Below are 26029 nucleotides of genomic sequence, written 5' to 3'. Positions count from 1 at the left end.
CCCCCTCCACCACCACCACCCCCTCCACCACCACCACCACCTCCACCGCCACCTCCACCACCTCCACCACCCCCTCCACCGCCAGCAGCAGCAGCGCCGTTGTGCAGCAGCAAGGTCTCGGTTTGCGTGCGGTTTGTCCAAATAGAATGCTGCGGTTTTATTTGTGTTTATTTGTGTCAATCGTTCGTGTTAATTTTAACTAACTTAGTGATGCTGCTGCTGCTGCTGCGTTGGTACCGCCCCCGACTCTCCCCGTGACCCCGCCCCTGTGACCCCGCCCCCGACTCCCCCCCCCCCCCCCCCCGTGACTCCGCCCCCCGTGACTCTCCCCACGTGACTCCGCCCCCCGACTCCCCCCCCCCCGTGACTCCGCCCCCTGTGACTCTCCCCACGTGACTCCGCCCCCGACTCCGCCCCCCCTCCCCCCACGTGACCCCCCCCCCGCGACTCCCCCCACGTGACTCCGCCCCCCGACTCCCCCCCCGTGACTCCGCCCCCTGTGACTCTCCCCACGTGACTCCGCCCCCCCTCCCCCCACGTGACTCCCCATGTGACTCCGCCCCCCGACTCCCCCCCCCCCCCCGTGACTCCGCCCCCTGTGACTCTCCCCACGTGACTCCGCCCCCGACTCCGCCCCCCCTCCCCCCACGTGACCCCCCCCCCACGTGACTCCCCACGTGGCCTTGAGACGGAACGCGTCACGACCTGGTGTGTGACGTGTGTGTGTGTGTGACGTGTGTGTGTGTGACGTGTGTGTGTGACGTGTGTGTGTGTGACGTGTGTGTGTGTGTGACGTGTGTGTGTGACATGTGTGTGTGTGTGACGTGTGTGACGTGTGTGTGTGTGACGTGTGGGTGTGACGTGTGTGTGTGTGTGACGTGTGTGTCTGTGACTTGTGTGTGTGTGACGTGTGTGTGTGTGTGTGACGTGTGTGTGTGTGACGTGTGTGACGTGTGTGTGTGTGTGTGTGACGTGTGTGTGTGACGTGTGTGTGACGCGTGTGTGTGACGCGTGTGTGTGACGCGTGTGTGTGACGCGTGTGTGTGACGCGTGTGTGCGACGCGTGTGTGTGTGACGTGTGTGTGTGACGTGTGTGTGTGACGTGTGTGTGTGTGCGGCGCGAGGGGCTCTGCCCGCTACTTGTGACGGCGATCGCCGCGGCCGTCTGGAACGCTCTCTGCATTCCGGTGTTGGGAAGCCACTGGGCGACGCTGCCAACACTTTTCCATCGTCGCCGTCTGGATTGACAAACTCGGTTTAGTTGTTGTGTTGTCATCGTTGTGTAGTTGTTGTGTTGTTGTACTCCCCCGCGCCTCCGATTAGCCGCGGTCGGCTGTGTGTGTACGGTTGCGCCGTCCAGCGAGAAGCAGCAGCAGCAGCCTACGCAGGCCGGCACGGTGGCACACGAGGGGGGAGGGTGTTGCCAGCGCCACGCCCGGCCGCCTTTGTCTCCCCAGTGAGACAGTCCTCAGCGCAGCGAGTTTGTCCATCAAAGACGACGGCGGCGGCATGAAAGTTCACGGCTCCGGTGGCTTCCAAAGTTGTGTGAGCGTCTTCCGTGCGTAGCCAACGATGTTAACCTGTGGGTCTCTGTGGGTCTCTGTGAATCTGTGCGAGTCTCTGTGAGTCTCTGTGGGTCTCTGTGGGTCTCTGTGGTTCTCTGTGGGTCTCTGTGGATCTCTGTGGGTCTCTATGTGTCTCGGTGGGTCTCTGTGAATCTGTGTGTCTCTGTGGATCTCTGTGGGTCTCTATGTGTCTCGGTGGGTCTCTGTGAATCTGTGTGTCTCTGTGGATCTCTGTGGGTCTCTATGTGTCTCGGTGGGTCTCTGTGTGTCTCTGGGTCTCTGTGGGTCTCTGTGGGTCTCTGTGGGTCTCTGTGGGTCTCTATGTGTCTCGGTGGGTCTCTGTGAATCTGTGGGTCTCTATGTGTCTCGGTGGGTCTCTGTGTCTCTGTGTGTCTCTGTGGGTCTCTGTGGGTCTTTGTGTGTCTCTGTGGGTCTCTGTGTGTCTCTGTGTGTCTCTGTGGGTCTCTGTGGGTCTTTGTGGGTCTTTGTGTGTCTCTGTGAGTCTCTGTGGGTCTCTGTGTGTCTCTGTGTGTCTCTGTGTGTCTCTGTGGGTCTTTGTGTGTCTCTGTGTGTCTCTGTGGGTCTCTGTGAATCTGTGTGTCTCTGTGGGTCTCTGTGGGTCTCTGTGTGTCTCTGTGGGTCTCAGTGGGTCTCTGTGGGTCTCTGTGAATCTGTGTGTCTCTGTGGGTCTCTGTGGGTCTCTGTGAATCTGTGTGTCTCTGTGGGTCTCTGTGGGTTTATGAGTCTCTGTGTGTCTCTGTGGGTCTCTGTGTGTGTATCTGTGTATCTCTGTGTGTCTCTGAGTCTCTGTGGGTCTCAGTGTGTCTCTGTGTATATCTGTGTGTCTCTGTGTATATCTGTGTGTCTCTGTGTGTCTCTGTGTGTCTCTGTGTGTCTCTGAGTCTCTGTGGGTCTCGGTGTGTCTCTGTGTGTCTCTGTGTGTCTCTGTGTGAGTACATCCGTTGAACTTCTTCCGCGCCGTACGTAGCCGGCCGCGCCATATCGGAGGTGCGGGCGGAAGGGCGAGAAACTCGACGGAGAGAGAGGGACGAGTTTGTTAAAGCAACGAGTTTACTTAGTAAAGGAATGAGTGGTACAGGAAGGAGTTGTTTGGTGAAGGAACGACTTTGTTCAACAACACGACACCACGATCACTCAGATGCTGCCCCCCCCCCCCACCACGACCCCCCACAACGCAAATTAGCGAGTAGCAGCACCTGTGAACACACAAAGACAAAGATCCCCCGTGTAGCCTGTGACAGGCTGCAGGGGCAAGTGCTGTTAGCGAGCACCTGTGAAGGCCGGCACGGCACACGGGGGGGTGGGTGGCCAGCACCACGCCCGGCCGCCTTTGTCTCCCCAGTGGCGATGCTTACTACACCAGGCACTCATTCGAGGCTGAGACGACCTAGGGGAGGCCCAGGGACCGGTTCAGATAATCGTCAGCGGCGTTGGCCGCGAGCGGGAATCGAACTCGGGTCGCCGGGTTCGTAGCGCAGCGTGGCGCTAACCACTACAGCACTGCACGATGGCACACACGCACACACGCACACACGCATGTACACACACATGTACACACACATGTACACACACATGTACACACACATGTACACACACATGTACACACACATGTACACACACATGTACACACACATGTACACACACATGCACACACGCACCTCCACACATGCGACCGTACACCCCGCTGGTGTGACACAAGTTACTCGTGTGACGGTAATGGTGGTGGTAGCGACGGTGGTGGTGATGGTGGTGGTGTTAGTGGTGGTGCTAGCAGTGTGTGGTGGTGGTGTTAGTGGTGGTGCTATCAGTGTGTAGTGGTGGTGTTAGTGGTGGTGCTAGCAGTGTGTGGTGGTGGTGCTAGTGGTGGTGCTAGCAGTGTGTAGTGGTGGTGCTAGTGGTGGTGCTAGCAGTGTGTGGTGGTGGTGCTAGTGGTGGTGCTAGCAGTGTGTAGTGGTGGTGCTAGTGGTGGTGCTAGCAGTGTGTGGTGGTGGTGCTAGTGGTGGTGCTAGCAGTGTGTGGTGGTGGTGCTAGTGGTGGTGCTAGCAGTGTGTAGTGGTGGTGCTAGTGGTGGTGCTAGCAGTGTGTAGTGGTGGTGTTAGTGGTGGTGCTAGCAGTGTGTGGTGGTGGTGTTAGTGGTGGTGCTATCAGTGTGTAGTGGTGGTGCTAGTGGTGGTGCTAGCAGTGTGTGGTGGTGGTGCTAGTGGTGGTGCTAGCAGTGTGTGGTGGTGGTGCTAGTGGTGGTGCTATCAGTGTGTGGTGGTGGTGCTAGTGGTGGTGCTAGCAGTGTGTAGTGGTGGTGCTAGTGGTGGTGCTAGCAGTGTGTAGTGGTGGTGCTAGTGGTGGTGCTAGCAGTGTGTAGTGGTGGTGCTAGTGGTGGTGCTAGCAGTGTGTAGTGGTGGTGCTAGCAGTGTGTGGTGGTGGTGCTAGTGGTGGTGCTAGCAGTGTGTAGTGGTGGTGTTAGTGGTGGTGCTAGCAGTGTGTGGTGCTGGTGATGGTGGTGGTGGTGGTGTTGGTAGTGGTGGTGCTAGCAGTGTGTAGTGCTGTTGGTAGTGGTGGTGCTAGCAGTGTGTGGTGCTGGTGGTGGTGCTGGTGGTGGTGTTGGTGGTGGTGCTGGTGGTGCTGGTGATGGTGGTGGTGCTAGTGGTGGTGCTAGCAGTGTGTAGTGGTGGTGCTAGTGGTGGTGCTAGCAGTGTGTGGTGGTGCTGGTGGTGGTGTTGGTAGTGGTGGTGCTATCAGTGTGTGGTGGTGGTGCTAGTGGTGGTGCTAGCAGTGTGTAGTGGTGCTGGTGATGGTGGTGGTGCTAGCAGTGTGTGGTGGTGCTGGTGATGGTGGTGGTGCTAGTGGTGGTGCTAGCAGTGTGTAGTGGTGGTGCTAGTGGTGGTGCTATCAGTGTGTAGTGGTGTTGGTAGTGGTGGTGCTAGCAGTGTGTGGTGGTGCTGGTGGTGGTGGTGGTGCTAGCAGTGTGTGGTGGTGCTGGTGATGGTGGTGGTGCTAGCAGTGTGTGGTGGTGATGGTGATGGTGCTAGTGGTGGTGCTAGCAGTGTGTGGGCAGCGCCTGCTGTACAAGGAGCTTGTCTGCGGCGCTGAGCCGCTGGGGGAAGACGACGTCGAAGTGGAGGAGGAGGAGGCCGCGACGCGCGGGGTCCAGCGACAGCGGCATGCCCTCGCCGGGGATCGTCTTCGTGTAGGCGGGGCTGCGACACACACACACAGACACCATCACCACCATCATCACATCAACACACACAGACACCATCCCCATCACTACCATCATCACAGGGAGATCCACACAGACAGACACCACCACCATCACCACATCAACACACACACAGACACCACCATCACCACCATCACCACCACCATCATCATCATCACAGGGAGATCCACACACAGACACCATCACCACCATCATCACATCAACACACACAGACACCATCACCACCACCATCACCACCATCATCACATCAACACACACAGACAGAGACACCACCACCACCATCACAGCGACATCCACACACACAGACACCACCATCATCACAGCGACATCCACACACACAGAGACACCATCACCACCATCACCACCATCACCACCACCATCATCACCACCATCACCACCACCATCACCACCATCACCACCATCACCACCATCATCACATCAACACAGACACCACCATCACAGGGACATCAACACACACAGAGACACCATCACCACCATCACCACCATCACAGCGGCATGCCCTCGCCAGAGATCGTCTTCGTGTAGGCGGGGCTGCGACACACACACAGACACACCATCACCACCACAAGGAGATCAAGACAGACACACAGACAGAGACACCATCACCACAGGGACATCAACACAGACAGACACACCACCACAGAGACATCAAGACACGGACAGAGAGACACACACATGGACACACGTACGGAGAGACACAAAGACAAAGATCCCCCGTATAGCCTGTAACAGACTGTAGGGGGCAAGTGCTGTTAGCGAGCACCTATGAAGGCCGGAACGGCACACGAGGGGGTGGGTGGCCAGCACCACGCCCGGCCGCCTTTGTCTCCCTAGTGGCGATGTTTACACACCGCACCATCGAATGACGCGCACACACACACAGACGTGCGGAGATACCGAGACGCACAGGGAGAGAGATAGAGAGACACGGAGAGAGTGACAGAGAGACACGGAGAGAGTGACAGAGAGAGACACAGAGAGGGAGACGGAGAGCGGGAGAAACACGGAGATACACACAGAGGGACACGGAGAGAGAGTGAGACAGAGAGAGAGATACAGAGAGAGAGAGACACAGACAAAGAGAGAGACACGGAGAGACAGAGAGACACACAGAGAGAGAGAGAGACACACAGAGAGAGAGACACAGAGAGACAGACACACACAGAGACACAGAGAGAGAGAGAGAGACAGACACACAGAGAGAGACAGACAGACACACACAGAGACACAGGGAGAGAGAGACAGAGAGAGACACACGGGGAGAGAGGGAGTGGTGTGGGTGTGTGGCTTCCTTACTGGACGATGTCGTTGATGGGCACGTTGATCTTCCGGCCATCCAGCGTGTCAACCTCCACCGTGCAGCCCGTCAGAGCCTGCACACCGCCACACACACACACAGTCAGAGCCTGCACACCGCCACACACACACACAGTCAGAGCATGCACACCGCCACACACACACACAGAGCATGCACACCGCCACACACACACACAGTCAGAGCCTGCACACCGCCACACACACACACAGTCAGAGCCTGCACACCGCCACACACACACACAGTCAGAGCCTGCACACCGCCACACACACACACAGAGCATGCACACCGCCACACACACACACAGTCAGAGCCTGCGCACCGCCACACACACACACAGTCAGAGCCTGCACACCGCCACACACACACACAGAGCATGCACACCGCCACACACACACACAGTCAGAGCCTGCACACCGCCACACACACACACAGTCAGAGCCTGCACACCGCCACACACACACACAGAGCATGCACACCGCCACACACACACACAGTCAGAGCCTGCGCACCGCCACACACACACACAGAGCATGCACACCGCCACACACACACACAGTCAGAGCCTGCACACCGCCACACACACACACACAGTCAGAGCATGCACACCGCCACACACAGAGACACAGACCCCCTTTAACACACAACACACACAGAGCCTGCACACCGCCACACACACACACACAGTCAGAGCCTGCACACCGCCACACACACACACACACAGTCAGAGCATGCACACCGCCACACACACACAGTCAGAGCCTGCACACCGCCACACACACACAGTCAGAGCATGCACTCCGCCACACACACACACAGTCAGATACCCCCTTTAACACACAACACACACACACACAGTCAGAGCCTGCACACCGCCACACACACACAGTCAGATACCCCCTTTAACACACAACACACACACACACAGAGCCCCCCTTTAACACACCACACACATACAGAGACTGCACACCGCCACACACACAGTCAGAGACCCCCTTTAACACACCACACACACACACACAGAGACTGCACACCGCCACACACACAGAGACCCCCTTTAACACACCACACACACACACAGAGCCCCCCTTTAACACACAACACACACACATACAGAGACTGCACACCGCCACACACACACACAGTCAGAGACCCCCTTTAACACACAACACACACACACAGAGCCCCCCTTTAACACACAACACACACACATACAGAGACTGCACACCGCCACACACACACAGTCAGAGACCCCCTTTAACACACAACACACACACACACAGAGCCTGCACACCGCCACACACACACACAGTCAGAGACCCCCTTTAACACACAACACACACACACAGAGACCCCCTTTAACACACAACACACACACATACAGAGCCTGCACACCGCCACACACACACACAGTCAGAGACCCCCTTTAACACACACACACAGAGACCCCCTTTAACACACAACACACACACACACAGAGACCCCCTTTAACACACCGCCACACACACACAGAGACCCCCTTTAACACACAACACACACACACACACAGAGACCCCCTTTAACACACAACACACACACACAGAGACCCCCTTTAACACACACACACAGTCAGAGACCCCCTTTAACACACAACACACACACAGAGACCCCCTTTAACACACAACACACACACACACAGAGACCCCCTTTAACACACAACACACACACACAGAGACCCCCTTTAACACACAACACACACACACAGAGACCCCCTTTAACACACCGCCACACACACACAGAGACCCCCTTTAACACACAACACACACACACAGTCAGAGACCCCCTTTAACACACAACACACACACACAGAGACCCCCTTTAACACACAACACACACACACAGAGACCCCCTTTAACACACAACACACACACACAGATACCCCCTTTAACACACAACACACACACACAGAGACCCCCTTTAACACACCGCCACACACACACAGAGACCCCCTTTAACACACCGCCACACACACACAGAGACCCCCTTTAACACACAACACACACACACAGTCAGAGACCCCCTTTAACACACAACACACACACACAGAGACCCCCTTTAACACACAACACACACACACACAGAGACCCCCTTTAACACACAACACACACACACAGAGACCCCCTTTAACACACAACACACACACACAGAGACCCCCTTTAACACACACACACAGTCAGAGACCCCCTTTAACACACAACACACACACAGAGACCCCCTTTAACACACAACACACACACACACAGAGACCCCCTTTAACACACAACACACACACACAGAGACCCCCTTTAACACACAACACACACACACAGAGACCCCCTTTAACACACCGCCACACACACACAGAGACCCCCTTTAACACACAACACACACACACAGTCAGAGACCCCCTTTAACACACAACACACACACACAGAGACCCCCTTTAACACACAACACACACACACACAGATACCCCCTTTAACACACAACACACACACACAGAGACCCCCTTTAACACACCGCCACACACACACAGAGACCCCCTTTAACACACCGCCACACACACACAGAGACCCCCTTTAACACACAACACACACACACAGTCAGAGACCCCCTTTAACACACAACACACACACACAGAGACCCCCTTTAACACACAACACACACACACACAGATACCCCCTTTAACACACAACACACACACACAGAGACCCCCTTTAACACACACACACAGTCAGAGACCCCCTTTAACACACAACACACACACACACACAGAGACCCCCTTTAACACACAACACACACACACAGAGACCCCCTTTAACACACAACACACACACACAGAGACCCCCTTTAACACACAACACACACACACAGAGACCCCCTTTAACACACAACACACACACAGAGACCCCCTTTAACACACCTACACACAGTCAGAGCCTGCACACCGCCACACACACACACAGTCAGAGCGTGCACACCGTCACACACACACACACACAGTCAGAGCATGCACACCGTCACACACACACAGTCAGAGCATGCACACCGTCACACACACACACAGAGCATGCACACTGCCACACACACACACAGAGACACAGACCCCCTTTAACACACCTACACACAGACACAGATAGAGACCCCCCGCCCTTAAATGATGATGATGATGAGACACACGCAGACTCCAAATCTACAGCAGCAGCAGGCATCGTCAGGGTCGTGATGGAACCCATGACCTCCTGTAGACCAGGCGAGGTAGTCAACATCTAGCCACCTTGATGATGATGAGAGAGAAACACAGACCTCCTGCGTACCAGGCGAGGTAGTCAACATCTCCTAGCCACCGTGATGATGAGAGAGAGAGACACACAAACTCCAAATCTACAGCAGCAGCAGGCGTCGTCAGGGTCGGGATGGAACCCACGACCTCCTGTGTACCAGGCGAGGTAGTCAACATCTCCTAGCCACCTTGATGATGATGAGAGAGAGACGCAAACTCCAAATCTACAGCAGCAGGCGTCGTCAGGGTCGTGATGGAACCCACGACCTCCTGCACACCAGGCGAGGTAGTCAACATCTCCTAGCCACCGTGATGATGATGATGATGAGAGAGACGCCCACCAGACCAGGTGGTGCTCAGGCCGGCCACGCACCTTGCTGAGAGGGATGCGCACGCTCTGCACGAGGTTGTCGCCATGGCGCTGGAAGCGCGAATGCGGCTTCTCCTTGACCACGAAGATGATGTCGGCCGGAATGTTGTTGGGGCCCTGGCGGCAGCAGCATCACACGCACACCGTCATCATCACAATCATCACACGCACACACCGTCATCATCACAATCATCACACACACACCGTCGTCGTCATCGTCACAATCATCACACACACACACACCGTCGTCATCGTCACAATCATCACACGCACACACCGTCATCATCACAATCATCACACACACACCGTCGTCGTCATCGTCACAATCATCACACACACACACACCGTCGTCATCGTCACAATCATCACACGCACACACCGTCATCATCACAATCATCACACACACACCGTCGTCGTCATCGTCACAATCATCACACACACACACACCGTCGTCATCGTCACAATCATCACACGCACACACCGTCATCATCACAATCATCACACACACACCGTCGTCGTCATCACAATCATCACACGCACACACCGTCGTCATCGTCATCACACACACACCGTCATCGTCATCACAATCATCACACGCACACACCGTCGTCGTCATCACAATCATCACACGCACACACCGTCGTCATCGTCATCACAATCATCACACACACACACCGTCATCGTCATCACAATCATCACACGCACACACCGTCATCGTCATCACAATCATCACACACACACATCGTCGTCATCGTCACAATCATCACACACACACACACCGTCGTCATCGTCATCACACGCACACACCGTCATCGTCATCACAATCATCACACACACACACCGTCGTCGTCATCACAATCATCACACGCACACACCGTCGTCATCGTCATCACACACACACCGTCATCGTCATCACAATCATCACACACACACCGTCGTCATCGTCATCACAATCATCACACACACCGTCATCATCACAATCATCACACACACCGTCATCATCACAATCATCACACACACCGTCGTCATCGTCACACACCGTCGTCATCGTCATCACAATCATCACACACATCATCATCACACACACACCGTCGTCATCGTCACACACCGTCGTCATCGTCATCACAATCATCACACACACCGTCATCATCACAATCATCACACACACCGTCGTCATCGTCACACACCGTCGTCATCGTCATCACAATCATCACACACATCATCATCATCATCATCACACACACACCGTCGTCATCGTCACACACCGTCGTCATCGTCATCACAATCATCACACACACCGTCGTCATCGTCACACACCGTCGTCATCGTCATCACAATCATCACACACACCGTCATCATCATCATCACACGCAACGTCATCATCACACGCAACTTCATCATCACACACACCGTCGTCATCGTCACACCGCCATCGTCATCATCGTCATCACACGCAACGTCACCATCGTCATCATCGTCATCACATGCACCGTCATCATCGTCACACCGCCATCATCACACGCACCGCCATCATCGTCACACGCAACGTCATCGTCACATACACACCGTCATCAACGTCATCATCATCATCACATACAACGTCGCCATCACACACATCGTCATCACACGCATCGTCATCATCACTGGGCTGGGGGGGCTGGTGGGGGGGCTGGTGGGGGGGCTGGTGGGGGCTGGTGGGGGGGCTGGTGGGGGGGCTGGTGGGGCTGGTGGGGGGGCTGGTGGGGGGGCTGGTGGGGGGGCTGGGGGGGGGCTGGTGGGGGGGCTGGTGGGGGGGCTGGGGGGGGGGCTGGGGGGGGGGCTGGTGGGGGGGCTGGTGGGGGGGCTGGTGGGGGGGGGGCTGGTGGGGGGGCTGGTGGGGGGGCTGGTGGGGGGGCTGGTGGGGGCTGGGGGGGGGGCTGGTGGGGGGGCTGGTGGGGGGGCTGGTGGGGGGGCTGGTGGGGGGGCTGGGGGGGGGGGGGCTGGGGGGGGCTGGTGGGGGGGGCTGGTGGGGGGGGCTGGTGGGGGGGCTGGTGGGGGGGCCTGTGGGCTGCTACCTGGTCGCCTTCCCTGGGGAAGGTGATGCGTGTGCCCGGCCTCCAGCCGGGCCTCACCGCGATGCTCAGGATCTTGTCGCGGATGCTGGACGTGTGTCCGTCCTCGTTCATCACCTGCACGGCGAGCGGCGGCACGGGCCGACGACCACGACGTCAACGTCAACCTCCGTTTCATAAAGCTTCTTTCGTGACTGCAGCAGGGACTCATCTTCTTGGTTCTTTCGGTAAAGTCACGTAGAATGGAAGTAATGAAATAATAAAAATTCAACACAATAAAATTCCGATTTAAAGCTGTCGTGACTGCGGGGATTCATCTTCTTGGTTCTTTCGGTAAAGTCGCGTAGATGGGAAATAATAAAATAATAAAAATTCAACAATAAAATTCCGATGTAAAGCTTTCGTGACTGCGGGGATTCATCTTCTTGGTTCTTTCGGTAAAGTGGTCACGTAGAATGGAAGTAATTAAATAATAAAAATAAAACATAATAAAATACAATTCTCACGACGTTTCGGCCACAACGCAAGCGGCCGTCCTCAGGCGAAGAACAGGTCTGTCGGAAAGACGGCGTCTGAATGGGCACCACCAAGTTTAGAGCGTCTATTTAAGCTGCTGGGTTGGAGGGGGAAGAGCGCCTTGACAAAAGAATTTCCTCTTGATATGCAAATTCTTTTGTCAAGGCGCTCTTCCCCCTCCAACCCAGCAGCTTAAATAGACGCTCCAAGCCTGGTGGTGTTTCATTCAGACTCTGTCTTCTCGACAGACCTGGTTTTCACCTGAGGACGGCTGCTTGCGTTGTGGCCGAAACGTCGAGAGAATTGTATTTTATTATGTTTTATTTTTATAATTTTATTATTTCCCTTCTACGTGACTTTACCGACAGACCTGTTCTTCACCTGAGGACGGCTGCTTGCGTTGTGGCCGAAACGTCGTGAGAATTGTATTTTATTAAATGTTTTATTTTTATAATTTTATTATTTCCCTTCTACGTGACTTTACCGAAAGAACCAAGAAGATGTCAACCTCCTCCTCGTCGTCATCGCCAAAGACAAAGATCCCCCGTGTAGCCTCAACAGACTGTAGGGGCAAGTGCTGTTAGCGAGCAGCACCTGTGAAGGCCGGAACGGCACACGGGGGGGTGGGTGGCCAGCACCACGCCCGGCCGCCTTTGTCTCCCCAGTGGCGATGTTTACACAGCAGACCAGTTACTCATTTGAGGTTGAGTCGACCTAGGGGAGGCCCAGGACCGGTTCAGATAATCATCGCCGGTGGTGTTGGCCATGAGCGGGAATCGAACTCGGGTCGCCAGGTTCGTAGCGCAGCGTAGCGCTAACCGCTGCACCACCGCTCCCCTCATCATCACCACCAGAGTTATCACCACTATCACTGTGCTGGTGGTGCAATTTGTGGTGGTGGTGGTGGTGGTGATGCGATCGTGGTGGCTGTACGGTGGTGGCGGTACGGTGGTGGTGGTGACGGTGCGGCGGTGGTGGTGGTGACGGTACGGTGGTGATGGTGGTGGTAGTGGCGGTGGTGGAGGTGGTGGTGTTGGCGGTGGTGGTAGTGGCGGTGGTGGAGGTGGTGGTAGTGGCGGTGGTGGTGGTGACGGTACGGTGGTGATGGTGGTGGTAGTGGCGGTGGTGGAGGTGGTGGTGTTGGCGGTGGTGGTAGTGGCGGTGGTGGAGGTGGTGGTAGTGGCGGTGGTGGTGGTGACGGTACGGTGGTGATGGTGGTGGTAGTGGCGGTGGTGGAGGTGGTGGTGTTGGCGGTGGTGGTAGTGGCGGTGGTGGAGGTGGTGGTAGTGGCGGTGGTGGTGGTGGCGGTACGGTGGTAGTGGTGGCGGTACGTTGGTGGCGGTGATGGTGGTGGTGATGGCGGTGGTAGTCGTGGTGGTGTTGGTGGTGTTGGTGTTGGTGGTGGTACGGTGGTGGTGTTGGTGGTGGTGTTGGTGGTGGTGGTGGTGGTGTTGGTGGTGGCCACGTGCCCTGCGGGAGATCTTCATCTTCTTGGTGCAGCCGTGGTGCAGCTCCTCCAGGGAGAGCGGCAGGTCGCGCACCACCGCCGGGTCCTCGCGCCGCCCCGACGCGCCGTGACGACCTCGCCACGGGGTCCCCCCCTCCCCCTCCGCAAAGAGCTCTGCCTCGCGACCACGGAAACATCATCATCACCGTCATCATCATCATCGTCGTCACCATCATCGTCATCGTCATCATCGTCATCATCATCACTATCGTCACCGTTGTCATCGTCGTCATCATCATCATCGTCGTCATCATCACCATCGTCACCGTTGTCATCGTCATCGTCATCATCGTCATCGTCATCATCATCGTCACCGTTGTCATCATCATCATCATCGTCGTCATCATCATCATCATCGTCGTCATCATCATCACCATCGTCATCGTCATCACCATCGTCACCGTTGTCATCGTCATCGTCATCGTCATCATCGTCATCGTCATCACCATCGTCACCGTTGTCATCGTCATCGTCATCGTCGTCATCATCATCACCATCGTCACCGTTGTCATCGTCATCGTCATCATCATCACCATCGTCACCGTTGTCATCGTCGTCATCATCATCGTCGTCGTCGTCATCATCATCGTCGTCATCATCGCACCACCGCAGGGTCCTCGCGCCGCCCCGACGCGCCGTGACGCCCTCGCCACGGGGTCCCCCCCTCCTCCTCCACAAAGAGCTCTGACTCACGGCGACAGTGACATCGTCATCATCACCGTTGTCATCATCGTCATCGTCACCATCGTCATCATCATCACCGTCATCATCATCACCGCTGTCAGCGTCATCATCGTCGTCATCATCATCACCGTCATCATCATCTCCATTGTCATCGTCATCATCGTCACCGTTATCACCATTGTCGTTATCATCATCACCGTCATCATCGTCGTCGTCATCGTCGTTATCGTCGTCATCATCGCAAATCCGCTGCTGCGTGGCAGGCAGCCCCCATCGTCTCTCCCCACGTACGGAGCGACCGCCGCTCCACCGTGTGTGTGTGTGTGTACGTACATATGTACGTACACACACACACGTACGCCAGTACGTACATACGAACGTACACATGCGTACGTTCGTATTTCCACACACACGCACGCAAACGTACACACGCATACGCGTGCGTACAAACGTACACACACCCGCACGTACATATGCCAGTACGTACATACGAATGCCAGTACGTACATACGAATGTACACAAACGCGCACGTACGCATGCACACGTATGCGTGTGCGCACGTACATACGTACACACGCAGTACGTACGCATCCGCACGTACGTACACACACACGCACGCGTACGTGTGTACGTACGTACGCGTGCGCACGCACACACACGTATATACACATGCACACGTACGTACACACGCGTACGTGTGTGTACGTACGCATGCGCACGCACGTACACACACGTGCGTACGTGTGTACGTACGCACGTGCGTGTACACGTACAACAACAACAACAACCGCCATTCGCCACTAAGTGGCGGTGACGTCACCACGACGCTTGTGCCAGGCCATGTGCACCCTGAGGCCACGTGAAGTGTCGAACGCCCGCTGGCAGGAGGTCACGGGGCAGACCCAGGTACCACGGGTCGACTGATTGAGATGACCGAGATGACTGGCTGATGCACCACCTGTGCCCCCTACTGTGCCAACTTGCTGTGCTTTAGCCACCCGGCGCTCCGCTCGTTGTTGTGAGCGTCGCTCCTCCGCCCTCCGTTGTTGTTGAAGGGCGACTGCCTCCAACTGCCCAGTAGCGTCCTTCACGAGCCTCCTCCACTGAGGCCGATCTTGACACCGCTGGTACCAGTCATCGGCAAGTCCACTCAGCTCCACGTCCTCCTGTACCACATCACTCCATCTCTTCTCTAGCCCGTGCCACGCCCGTTTAGCCCCCTCGATCCGGCCGAACAACAGCTGTTTAGGCATGCGGTGGCTGGGCATGCGGGCTACATGACCCAGCCAACGCAGCCTTGCCCGCCGGAGGAGCTCACTGATGGGACTTTGCCCAGATCTTTCAAGGACTTGTGAGCTCCTCACACAATCCAGCCTGGTTAAACCCAGGATGGATCGTAGGCAGGCCAGCCTAAATGTTTCCAACCGGCGAAGATGCTCCACTAGGGGGGTCCACGTTTCGCAAGTGTAGAGAAGGGAGGGAATGACCGTGGCCGAGAAGACCTGAAGCTTCGTGCGGAGCGACAGACCAGGTAGCTTCCACACAGCGTTACGCAACCGATGAAAAGATATTGCCGCTCGACTGATTCGGAGTGAGACCTCTGCTGATAAACTGGAGCCGGTCATAAGCACACTGCCCAGGTATGGGAAACTCTCCACTCTCTCCACAACTGCCCCATCACCGATTGGGAGTTGTGGGGGTGGAGTGCCCGATGGTACAAAATACCCAGGCAGGTGCTTAGTTTTGGTGGGGCTGATGGTAAGGCCCCACCTCTTAGTGGCATGCTCCAGTCTCAGCAGCAGCGTCTCCAACTCCTCTTCTGAATGAGCAGCTATTACCAAATCATCGGCATACATAACGTGGTTGACCAATAGGGAGCCATCCCTTGATCGCACCCGGGCGTCGATCAGCCTCCCATTATATCTGTACCAAATGGTAATTCCCCCGGTACAGCTATTGAAGGCTTCACGAACTACGCAGTCGAAATAGATGTTAAATAATGTGGGGGCCAGAGGACATCCCTGTCGCACCCCAAGGTGTACAGGGAAAGGCTCCGACTCCCGGCCACGTAGTTTTACCCGGGCCCGCTCACCATCATGAAGGTCCTTAATGATCGTGAGCAGAGGGTCAGGGACTCCGAAAGCACGAAGAACAACCCAGAGCCCAGTCCTACTGATGGTATCATAGGCCTTGACCAGGTCAATAAAGCAGAGATGTAGGTCTTTTTGGAATTCCCTACACCTCTGCTGTAGCAGACGGACAGAAAATATGGCATCTGTGCAGGACCGCCCTTTCCTGAAACCGCATTGGGGCTCCGCAAGCCTCTCCTCAGCGTGCCTAGCAAGGCGATGTTGAATAATCCTTGCCAGGACCTTACCCGGCACACTGAGGAGTGAGATGCCCCTGTAGTTGTTACAGTCGGTACGGTCCCCCTTCTTAAAGAGGGGGACCACCAGGGCATCCTTCCAGTCCTGCGGAACCCGTCCAGTGGTCCAGACTGTTGTTATGATGTCATATAGGGCAGTCTGTGCACAAACGCCACCCTCCCTCAGCATTTCGCTTGGGAGATCATCTCTGCCCGGTGCCTTCCCTGGTCTCAGACTCCGGATCGCCCTCAGTACTTCCTCAACAGCTGGTACCTCAGCCAGCCACTCACAGGGGGTGACCTCTTCCAATATTTGAGGCACCGCAGCCTCAGCAGGGTTATCCCCACTTTGTGCCATGATGTTTTCCTGGCTGAGAGATTTTCCCTCCCCCAGGACCTCACAGAAATGCTCAGCAAATCTGCAAACCTGTTCCTGGGGGTCGGAGATTGGATCACCGTTTTTTCCTCTAATGATGGTAATAGGTGTGGCGCTGCAGGTTACTTTTTTGATGGAGTTAAATAGTGATTTGTGATCGCGGGCCACTGAGGCAGACTCCATCTCCTCAGCAACCCGCGACCACCACCCATCCTTACAGCGCCTTACGGCTCTCCGAACCTCCGAGCGAAGGCTGCGGTAAACCTCCTCATTCTCTGACGTGGGATGCTGTAGGCGATGAGAGTGGGCCTGTCGCTTTTTCTCAATTAACCTGAACACCTCCTCTGTCAGCCAGGGTTTCTGGGGAGGTCTGGACCGCGTACCCACACACACACACACACACGTACACACGTGCGTGCGTGGTTGGCGCGGGCTCACCGGAGAAGGGGTTGTCTCCGCCGAAGAACTCTCGGAAGGTCCTGCGCGAGTCCCCGTGGAAGGCGTACGCCTCCGTCCACGCGCCGTGCTCCAGCGGGGCCCCGTCACGCAAACCCTCGGGGCCAAACTGGTCGTAGACGGCTCTTCGCTGCGCTGCAAACACAAAGGCGCCCCGTGTATAATCTAGATTTGAAGCTTTCGTGACTGCAAGGATTCGTATTGTTAGGTTGTTTCGGTAAAGTCACGTAGGTAGAAAATTAAAATTATTAAAAGTAAAATAAAAATAATAGGCTCAGTCAACCATTCTACACAACAAAGACTCATTTCCTGGCAGCGATTTCAGCCGCACCACCTCTACATAACAATAGGCTCAGTCAACCATTCTACACAACAAAGACTCATTTCCTGGCAGTGATTTCAGCCGCATCATCTCTACATAACAAAAGGCTCAGTCCCTTTAACTCGCACCTTTACATCATGCGCACCTAGTTTACACAACAAAGGCTCATTCCTAGCAGCGTGCTTCAGCCGCACCGAACCTCACAAAAATAATATTCAGGGCCTACCTTGGCTCCTCCCACCCTCAACCAGTATATATACAAATCAGTGGCGGCTCCTGCAAAATCTCTCAGGGGGGGCAAATGTCTGGATGATTGATAAGGATAAGGTCCACCCATGCAATGAATAAATTAACAGCTTAAGCATGTAAAGGCAACTTCCCTTCTTTAATATTAATGAAAAATAAAGTGACTCTTACAATACATATTGTTTGTTTATATACTCACTATTAAAACAAACCACTCAAGTTTTTTTTATTAAAGATTCCACTAGGTGGCGATAAATTATATTGTTGGATGAAACGTGCTTACGTATGATGACGTAAGCACGTTAGTGCATGCCCTTCCGGAAGCCATAGAGAATGCATTGCAGCGCCCCCGTTCGAAAAAAAACATCTTTGAATGTAAGTCTTTGGGGCTACTCGGGGCGATTCTCAGCCGTAGTGAAATCGCCCAAAAAGAGGCGGTACTCCACAGAACGTGACATGACGCTGATTGGACTAGATCCAGAGGCTGACAGTGACGGCTAGCGTGACTCTGTGGTTGAATGACATTGGTGGTGCGTCGCCCAATCGCCCTAATGAAGAAACCGCTCCTGATACAAATACTGTTTCTTGGAATTTCTCTCACTTGATACAGCTATCGTGCTGTGACGGTTCCACCTGAAGACGGAAGCGTGTGTTGCCTCTGAAACGTCGTGATTTTTATTTTATTTATCAAGCGATACAGCTATCGTGCTCCGCTCGTTGTTGTGAGCGTCGCTCCTCCGCCCTCCGTTGTTGTTGGAGGGCGACTGCTTCCAACTGCCCAGTAGCGTCCTTCACGAGCCTCCTCCACAGAGGCCCATCTTGACACCGCTGGTACCAGTCATCGGAAAGTCCACTCAGCTCCATGTCCTCCTGTACCACATCACTCCATCTCTTCTCTAGCCCGTGCCACGCCCGTTTAGCCCCCTCGATCCGGCCGAAAAAAAGTTGTTTAGCCATGCGGTGGCTGGGCATGTGGGCTACATGACCCAGCCAACGCAGCCTTGCCTGCCAGAGGAGCTCACCGATGAGAATTTGCCCAGATCTTTCAAGGATTTGTGAGCTCCTCACACAATCCAGCCTGCAGGTTAAACCCAGGATGGATCGTAGGCAGGCCAGCCTAAATGTTTCTAACCGGCTAAGATGTTCCATTAGGGGGGTCCACGTTTCGCAAGCGTAGAGAAGGGAGGGGATTACTGTGACACACACACAGTGACACACACAGTAACACACGCACAGTGACACACACACAGTGACACACACAGTGACACACACACGCACCGTTGCTGAGGACGTCGTAAGCCTCCGATACGAGCAGCAGGGTCTCCGCTGCCCCCACATCGCTGCACTTGTTGGGGTGTAACTTCAGGGCCAAGCGCCGATACCTGGGGGACACACAGTGACACACACACACAGTGACACACACACACAGTGAGATACACACATAGTGACACACACACACACAGTAATACACACACACACAGTGACACACACACACAGTGACACACACAGTGACACACACACACAGTGACACACACACACAGTGACACACACACACAGTGACACACACACAGTGACACTATTAGCACCATGAGAGAGCAATCCAAAGGGACACGTGGTTTTACCGAAAGAACCAAAGAGTATATTTTGATTACCACCTCATAGCCAAATCTCACTACGTTTGTAAATCTTTGGCAGCCTCCCGTGCCAAGCAATAATCAGGGCCCTTCGAGACCCCAACAGATGTCTCGACTATGGATGGCAGTGTGACCAGCGCCACACCTGGCTGCCTTTGCTTTCCCAGTGCTGAAATCGGCGTGAAGAACCAGGTACTCGTTTAAGGCTGAGTGGACCTAGGGGAGGCCCAGGACCGGTGCAAATATTCGCTGTCACTCGCTTGCAAATCCGACTCGTTGTGGTCTTGTGAGTTAAATCTCAGCTGATTAAACAAAATCAACTTGAACCGTCTCTCTCTCTCATTTCACAATCTCGCTCAACCAATGACCCACTCAGCCCCCATCTCACTCACCCACGTACTTAGGCGTTGACACACTCACCCACCCACTCACCCATTCACCCACTAACTCACTCACCCACCCACTCACTCACTCACTTCACCCACTCACCCACTTCACCCACCCAATCACTCACCCACCCATCAACTCACCCACTCACTCACCCACTCACTCACCCACTCATTCACCCACTCATTCACCCACCCACTCACCCACTCACTCCATCACACACTCACTCACTCACCCACTCACCCATCCACTCACCCATTCACCCAATCACCCACTCACTCACCCAATCACCCACCCACTCACTCACCCACCCACTCACCCATTCACCCACCCACTCACTCACCCACCCACCCACCCACTCACCCATTCACCCACTCGCCCACTCACCCACCCACTCACCCACTCACCCACTCACCCACCAACTCACCCATTCGCCCACTCACCCACCCACTCACCCACTCACCCACCCACTCACCCACCCACTTCACCCACCCAATCACTCACCCACCCATCCACTCACTCACCCACCCACTCACCCACCCAATCACTCACCCACCCATCCACCCACTCACCCACCCACTCACCCACCCACTCAACCACCCACCCACTCACCCACCCACCCACCCACCCACTCACCCACTCACCCACCCACCCACCCACTCACCCACTCACCCACCCACCCACCCACTCACCCACCCACCCACCCACTCACCCACTCACCCACCCACTCACTCACTCACCCACCCACTCACTCACCCACTCATCCACTCAGACACCCACCCATTCACCCACCCACTCACCAACCCACCCACCCACCCACTCACCCACCCACCCACTCACCCACCCACTCACCCACCCAATCACCCATTCACTCACCCACCCACTCACTCACCCACCCACCCACTCACCCACTCACCCACCCACCCACTCACCCACTCACCCACCCACTCACCCACTCACCCACCCACTCACCCACCCACTCACCCACCCACCCACTCACCCACTCACCCACTCACCCACCCACCCACTCACCCACCCACTCACCCACCCACCCACTCACCCACTCAGACACCCACCCACTCACCCACCCACTCACCCACCCACTCACTCACTCACCCACCCATCCACTCACCCACCCACCCACCCATTCACCCACTCACCCATCCACTCACCCACCCACCCATTCACCCACTCACCCACTAACTCACTCACCCACCCACCCACCCACTCTTGCAGATGAGACTCTACACTGGGTCTCTCTGCTTAACATACAATCTCAGCTGTCTAAACAAAATCAACTTTCACCAACTCGCTCACTCATCACCACCTCAACCCACCCACGATTACGAACGAGACTGAACCCGACCCTGAATCAGCAACAGCACCCAACACTCGCGCCAGCGTCGCCTAGCAACGGGGCGCGCCAGCGTCGCCTAGCAACGGGGCGCGCCAGCGTCGCCTAGCAACGGGACACGCCGGCGGTGGTCCAGATGTCTTGTGACCCCCCCCCCCATTTAATTCTCTAAAACTTATTATAAATTTCGATTTAAAGCTTTCGTGACTGCAGGGATTCATCTTCTTGGTTCTTTCGGTAAAGTCACGTAGAAGGGACATAATAAAATAATAAAAATAGAACATAATAAAATATTTTATTATGTTTAATGGAAATAATAAAATAATAAAATAAACTTTATTACATAATAAAATAATATAATAAAGTTATTCTTTATTATGTTTTATTTTTATTATTTTATTACTTCCCTTCTACGTGACTTTACCGAAAGAACCAAGAAGATGAACTTATTATTATAGCTTTAAAGACGCATTTAAAACAAATTAATATGCAAAAGGAGGGAGGGGGGGCATGGTACGTGGGTACATTCATTGCAGATCACAAGATCTCAAGTGAGCTTTGCCTGCTAAGATAAAAACATAGTTTAGTTGCATTTGTTTAACCTGCCTAGAGTTTGTACTCTATCGTGTGTTTGTTTGTGTGTATTGTGTGTGTGGTGTGTGTGTATTGTGTGTGTGGTGTGTGTGTAGGGTGTGTGTGGTGTGTGTGTGGTGTGTGTATTGTGTGTGTGTTGTGTGTGTAGTGTGTGTGGTGTGTGTGTGGTGTGTATTGTGTGTGTGGTGTGTGTGTGGTGTGTGTGGTGTGTGTGTGGTGTGTGTATTGTGAGTATTGTGTTGTGTGTTGTGTGTGTGTGTGGTGTGTGTGTGTAGTGTGTGTTCTGTGTGGTGTGCGTGGTGTGTGTGTGGTGTGTGTGTGGTGTGTGTATTGTGTGTGTGTTGTGTGTGTGGTGTGTATTGTGTGTGTGGTGTGTATTGTGTGTGTGGTGTGTGTGTGGTGTGTGTGGTGTGTGTGGTGTGTGTTGTGTGTGGTGTGTGTGTGGTGTGTGTATTGTGAGTATTGTGTTGTGTGTGGTGTGTGTTGTGTGTGGTGTGTGTGTGTAGTGTGTGTTCTGTGTGGTGTGTGTGGTGTATGTGGTGTTTGTTGTATGGTGTGTGTGGTGTGTGTGGTGTGTGTAGTGTGTGTGTAGTGTGTGTGTAGTGTGTGTGGTGTGTGTGTGTAGTGTGTGTGTGTAGTGTGTGTAGTGTGTGTGTATAGTGTGTGTATTGTGTGTGTATATTGTGTGTGTATTGTGTGTAGTGTGTGTTTGTATATTGTGTGTAGTGTGTGTATAGTGTGTGTATTGTGTGTAGTGTGTGTTTGTATATTGTGTGTAGTGTGTGTAGTGTGTATAGTGTGTGTATAGTGTGTGTATAGTGTGTGTATTGTGTGTCTGTATATTGTGTATATTGTGTGTGTATATTGTGTGTGCATATTATGTGTGTGCATTGTGTGTGTATTGTGTGTGTATTGTATGTGTATTGTGTGTGTATTGTGTGTATAGTGTGTATATTGTATGTGTATATATTGTGTTTTGTGTATATATTGAGTGTGTGTATTGTGTGTGTATATTGTGTGTATATATTGTGTGTGTATATTGTGTGTATATTGTGTGTATATTGTGTGTATATAGTGTGTGTATATTGTGTGTGTATTTATTATGTGTATATAGTGTGTATATATTGTGTGTATATTGTGTGTATATAGTGTGTGTATATAGTGTGTATATATAGTGTGTATATTGTGTGTATATATTGTGTGTGTGTGTATATTGTGTGCATATTGTGTGTGTATATTGTGTGTGTATATTGTGTGTATATTGTGTGTGTGTATATATGCTATACTCTATGGTTCTTTCGCTAAAGTCTGGTAGGTATAAATCGAATCACGACGTTTCAGGCGCAACACGAGAGCTCCCGTCATCACCTGAAGACGAAATCTTCAAATCACGATTCAACCAAACACAACAACAACACACAACAACAACAACAACCGAGACGGTGTTGGTGGTGCATCGTAGCGACAATATCAAGCCCTGATCAGTGCCCCACCTTAGCACAGACAACTTCAGACCCTATCGATCACCCCATGACCCTTAGACATCTCAAAGTTCATCCTACAAAGTGACACAATCACAATTATATACTATACACTACACACTACACTACTATACACTACTACACTATACACCACACTACTACACTATATACTACTATACACTACACTATACACTACACACGACACTACACACTACACTCTACACTACTATACACTCCTACACTACTATACACTACAATATACACTACACTATAATACACTACACTATAAACTACTACACTATAAACTACTACACTATACACTACTACACTATAAACTACTACACTATACACTACACTATACACTACACTATACACTACACTATACACTACACTATACACTACACTATACAATACACTACTCCACTACACTATACACTACACTATACACTACTACACTACACATGCTGTCACCCACGTGGGTTGCCAACGACAACCACCCACTCACGCTTTCTTCACGTCCGCGTCCGTGGCGTTCCTCGCGAGGCCGAGCGCCGCGTAGAAGTCGGGCCCCATCGAGAAGACTTCGAAGGAGATTTTTTTTTTAAATAAATTTGTTTAAAAAAAACAAAAAATCTGTTGAGATTATGACGATTTTTGTAAAAAAAAAAATAGTTCCTCCGTGTCGCTCGCTCCGTCGCGAACCGCCGACTTCACTCGGCGGAGGGATCTCTCGCGCGCAACAACAGAAAACAACACGAGCGCGGGGGGCTACGTCACTTCCGACTCGGTTGCCATGGCGACTCCAGAGCGCGCGCGAGCGCGCGCCCCTCCCCTCGCCCTAGCAACGGGTAAACAGGAAGTGACGTTGCTCTTGGTTCTTTCGGTAAAGTCACGTTGGTGAAGAAAATTTTTAAACAAATATTTTAAAACAAATATTTTCTTGCTGCGGTTGTCACACCTGATGACGATTGCTTGTGTTGCAATCGAAACGTCGTGATTTTTATTTTTTTATAAAAAAAATTTCTCTTTAAAGTCAAGTAGGTAAAGAAACTTAAAGAGAAAAAATAAAATGATAAAATAAATATCACGAAGTTTCGATTGCAACACAATCAATCAACATCATTATTTTTTTTTACCAACGTGACTTTACCGAAAGAACCAAGATTATGGGTCCTAACAGTCACGAAAGCTTCTAATGTAGAAGGAAGTGACGTTGGTTGATGTAGATTTGGAGTCTGCGTCTCTCTCATCATCATCATGGTGGCTAGGAGATGTTGACTACCTCGCCTGGTCTACAGGAGGTCGTGGGTTCGATCCAGACCCTGATGATGCCTGCTGCTGCTGCTGTAGATTTGGAGTTTGCGTGTCTCTCATCATCATCACGATGACTAGGAGATGTTGACTACTTCGCCTGGTGTGCAGGAGGTCGTGGGTTCCATCCCGACCCTGACGAGGCCTGCTGCTGTAGATTTGGAGTTTGCGTGTCTCTATCATCATCATCACGGTGGCTAGGAGATGTTGACTACCTCGCCTGGTGTGCAGGAGGTCGTGGGTTCGATCCAGACCCTGACGCCTGCTGCTGTAGATTTGGAGTTTGCGTGTCTCTCTCCGTGGCCGCGTGGATTATTCCTCAGGGTCCTGCGGGTTTTCCCCTCCACATTTAGAAACGCGCATCTCTATAAACTTAGATTATATTGCCGCTATAAATGTCCACGTGATGATGTTGATGACGATGGTGGTGGTGGTAAGCAGAGGTGGGACAAAGTCATTGTTATGCAAGTCCAAGTCGAGTCGCAAGTCATCAAATTCATGACTCGAGTCTGACTCGAGTCCAAGTCACATGACTCGAGTCCACATCTCATAGGTGGGACAAAGTCATTGTTATGCAAGTCCAAGTCGAGTCGCAAGTCATCAAATTCATGACTCGAGTCTGACTCGAGTCCAAGTCACATGACTCGAGTCCACACCTCTGGTGGTAAGCCACTTGGTTGAGCAATCATTTGTGATGCCCAGTTTGCTTCTCAAGTGGGGCGTTTGTCTGGCAACGTAGAGAATGGTCGTAGTGAGTAGGCGAGTTGGTGATTGAGTGGTCATGAGCATAGATTAGGGAGAGAGGGAAGGGGTCGAGAGAGGGGGAAGATCTAAGAAAATTCCGTCACAGTTCCTATGATTGCTGTTTCATCGCTTTCATGGCTTTATTTTGGTGATTTCGAAAAGTGTATTGGTTTGGCCATGTTTGTTTGTT

At 53.2% G+C, this 26029-nt stretch overlaps 1 protein-coding gene across 3 annotated transcripts; it reads right to left on the bottom strand.

Moving 5' to 3' along the window:
* Nucleotides 1–2771: 2771 nt before the first annotated feature.
* On the bottom strand, nt 2772–24562 carry DNAJB13 (DnaJ heat shock protein family (Hsp40) member B13). 3 transcript variants are annotated; one of them, XM_078879904.1, is made up of 8 exons: nt 24290–24562; nt 19613–19716; nt 17749–17901; nt 13847–13998; nt 11865–11978; nt 9814–9927; nt 6121–6230; nt 2772–4780 (listed from the first exon to the last, which is right to left on the bottom strand). In XM_078879904.1, exons 1-8 carry the CDS (start codon nt 24355–24357, stop codon nt 4621–4623), a joined length of 975 nt encoding a protein of 324 aa, XP_078736030.1. In that variant the 5' UTR covers nt 24358–24562; the 3' UTR covers nt 2772–4620. The 3 variants fall into 3 exon arrangements, with proteins under 3 accessions (XP_078736030.1, XP_078736031.1, XP_078736032.1); XM_078879905.1 differs by having other exon boundaries at nt 6121–6197; XM_078879906.1 differs by having other exon boundaries at nt 11922–11978.
* Between the last annotated feature and the right edge of the window lie 1467 nt (nt 24563–26029).

The sequence above is a fragment of the Lampetra fluviatilis genome, chromosome 55, assembly GCF_964198595.1.
Source record: "Lampetra fluviatilis chromosome 55, kcLamFluv1.1, whole genome shotgun sequence".
NCBI classification, from domain to species: Eukaryota; Metazoa; Chordata; class Hyperoartia; order Petromyzontiformes; family Petromyzontidae; genus Lampetra; species Lampetra fluviatilis.
This window is presented reverse-complemented; position numbering and strand designations above follow the sequence as displayed.

Excerpts from the sequence above, each read along its gene's own strand:
- DNAJB13 (XM_078879904.1), bottom strand. The coding sequence starts at position 24,357 with ATGGGGCCCGACTTCTACGCGGCGCTCGGCCTCGCGAGGAACGCCACG. Across the intron at positions 19,717-24,289 it reads GACGCGGACGTGAAGAAAGC|GTATCGGCGCTTGGCCCTGA; the intron begins GTGAGTGGGTGG and ends TGTGTCCCCCAG. Across the intron at positions 4,781-6,120 it reads CCCATCAACGACATCGTCCA|CCCCGCCTACACGAAGACGA; the intron begins GTAAGGAAGCCA and ends TGTGTGTCGCAG.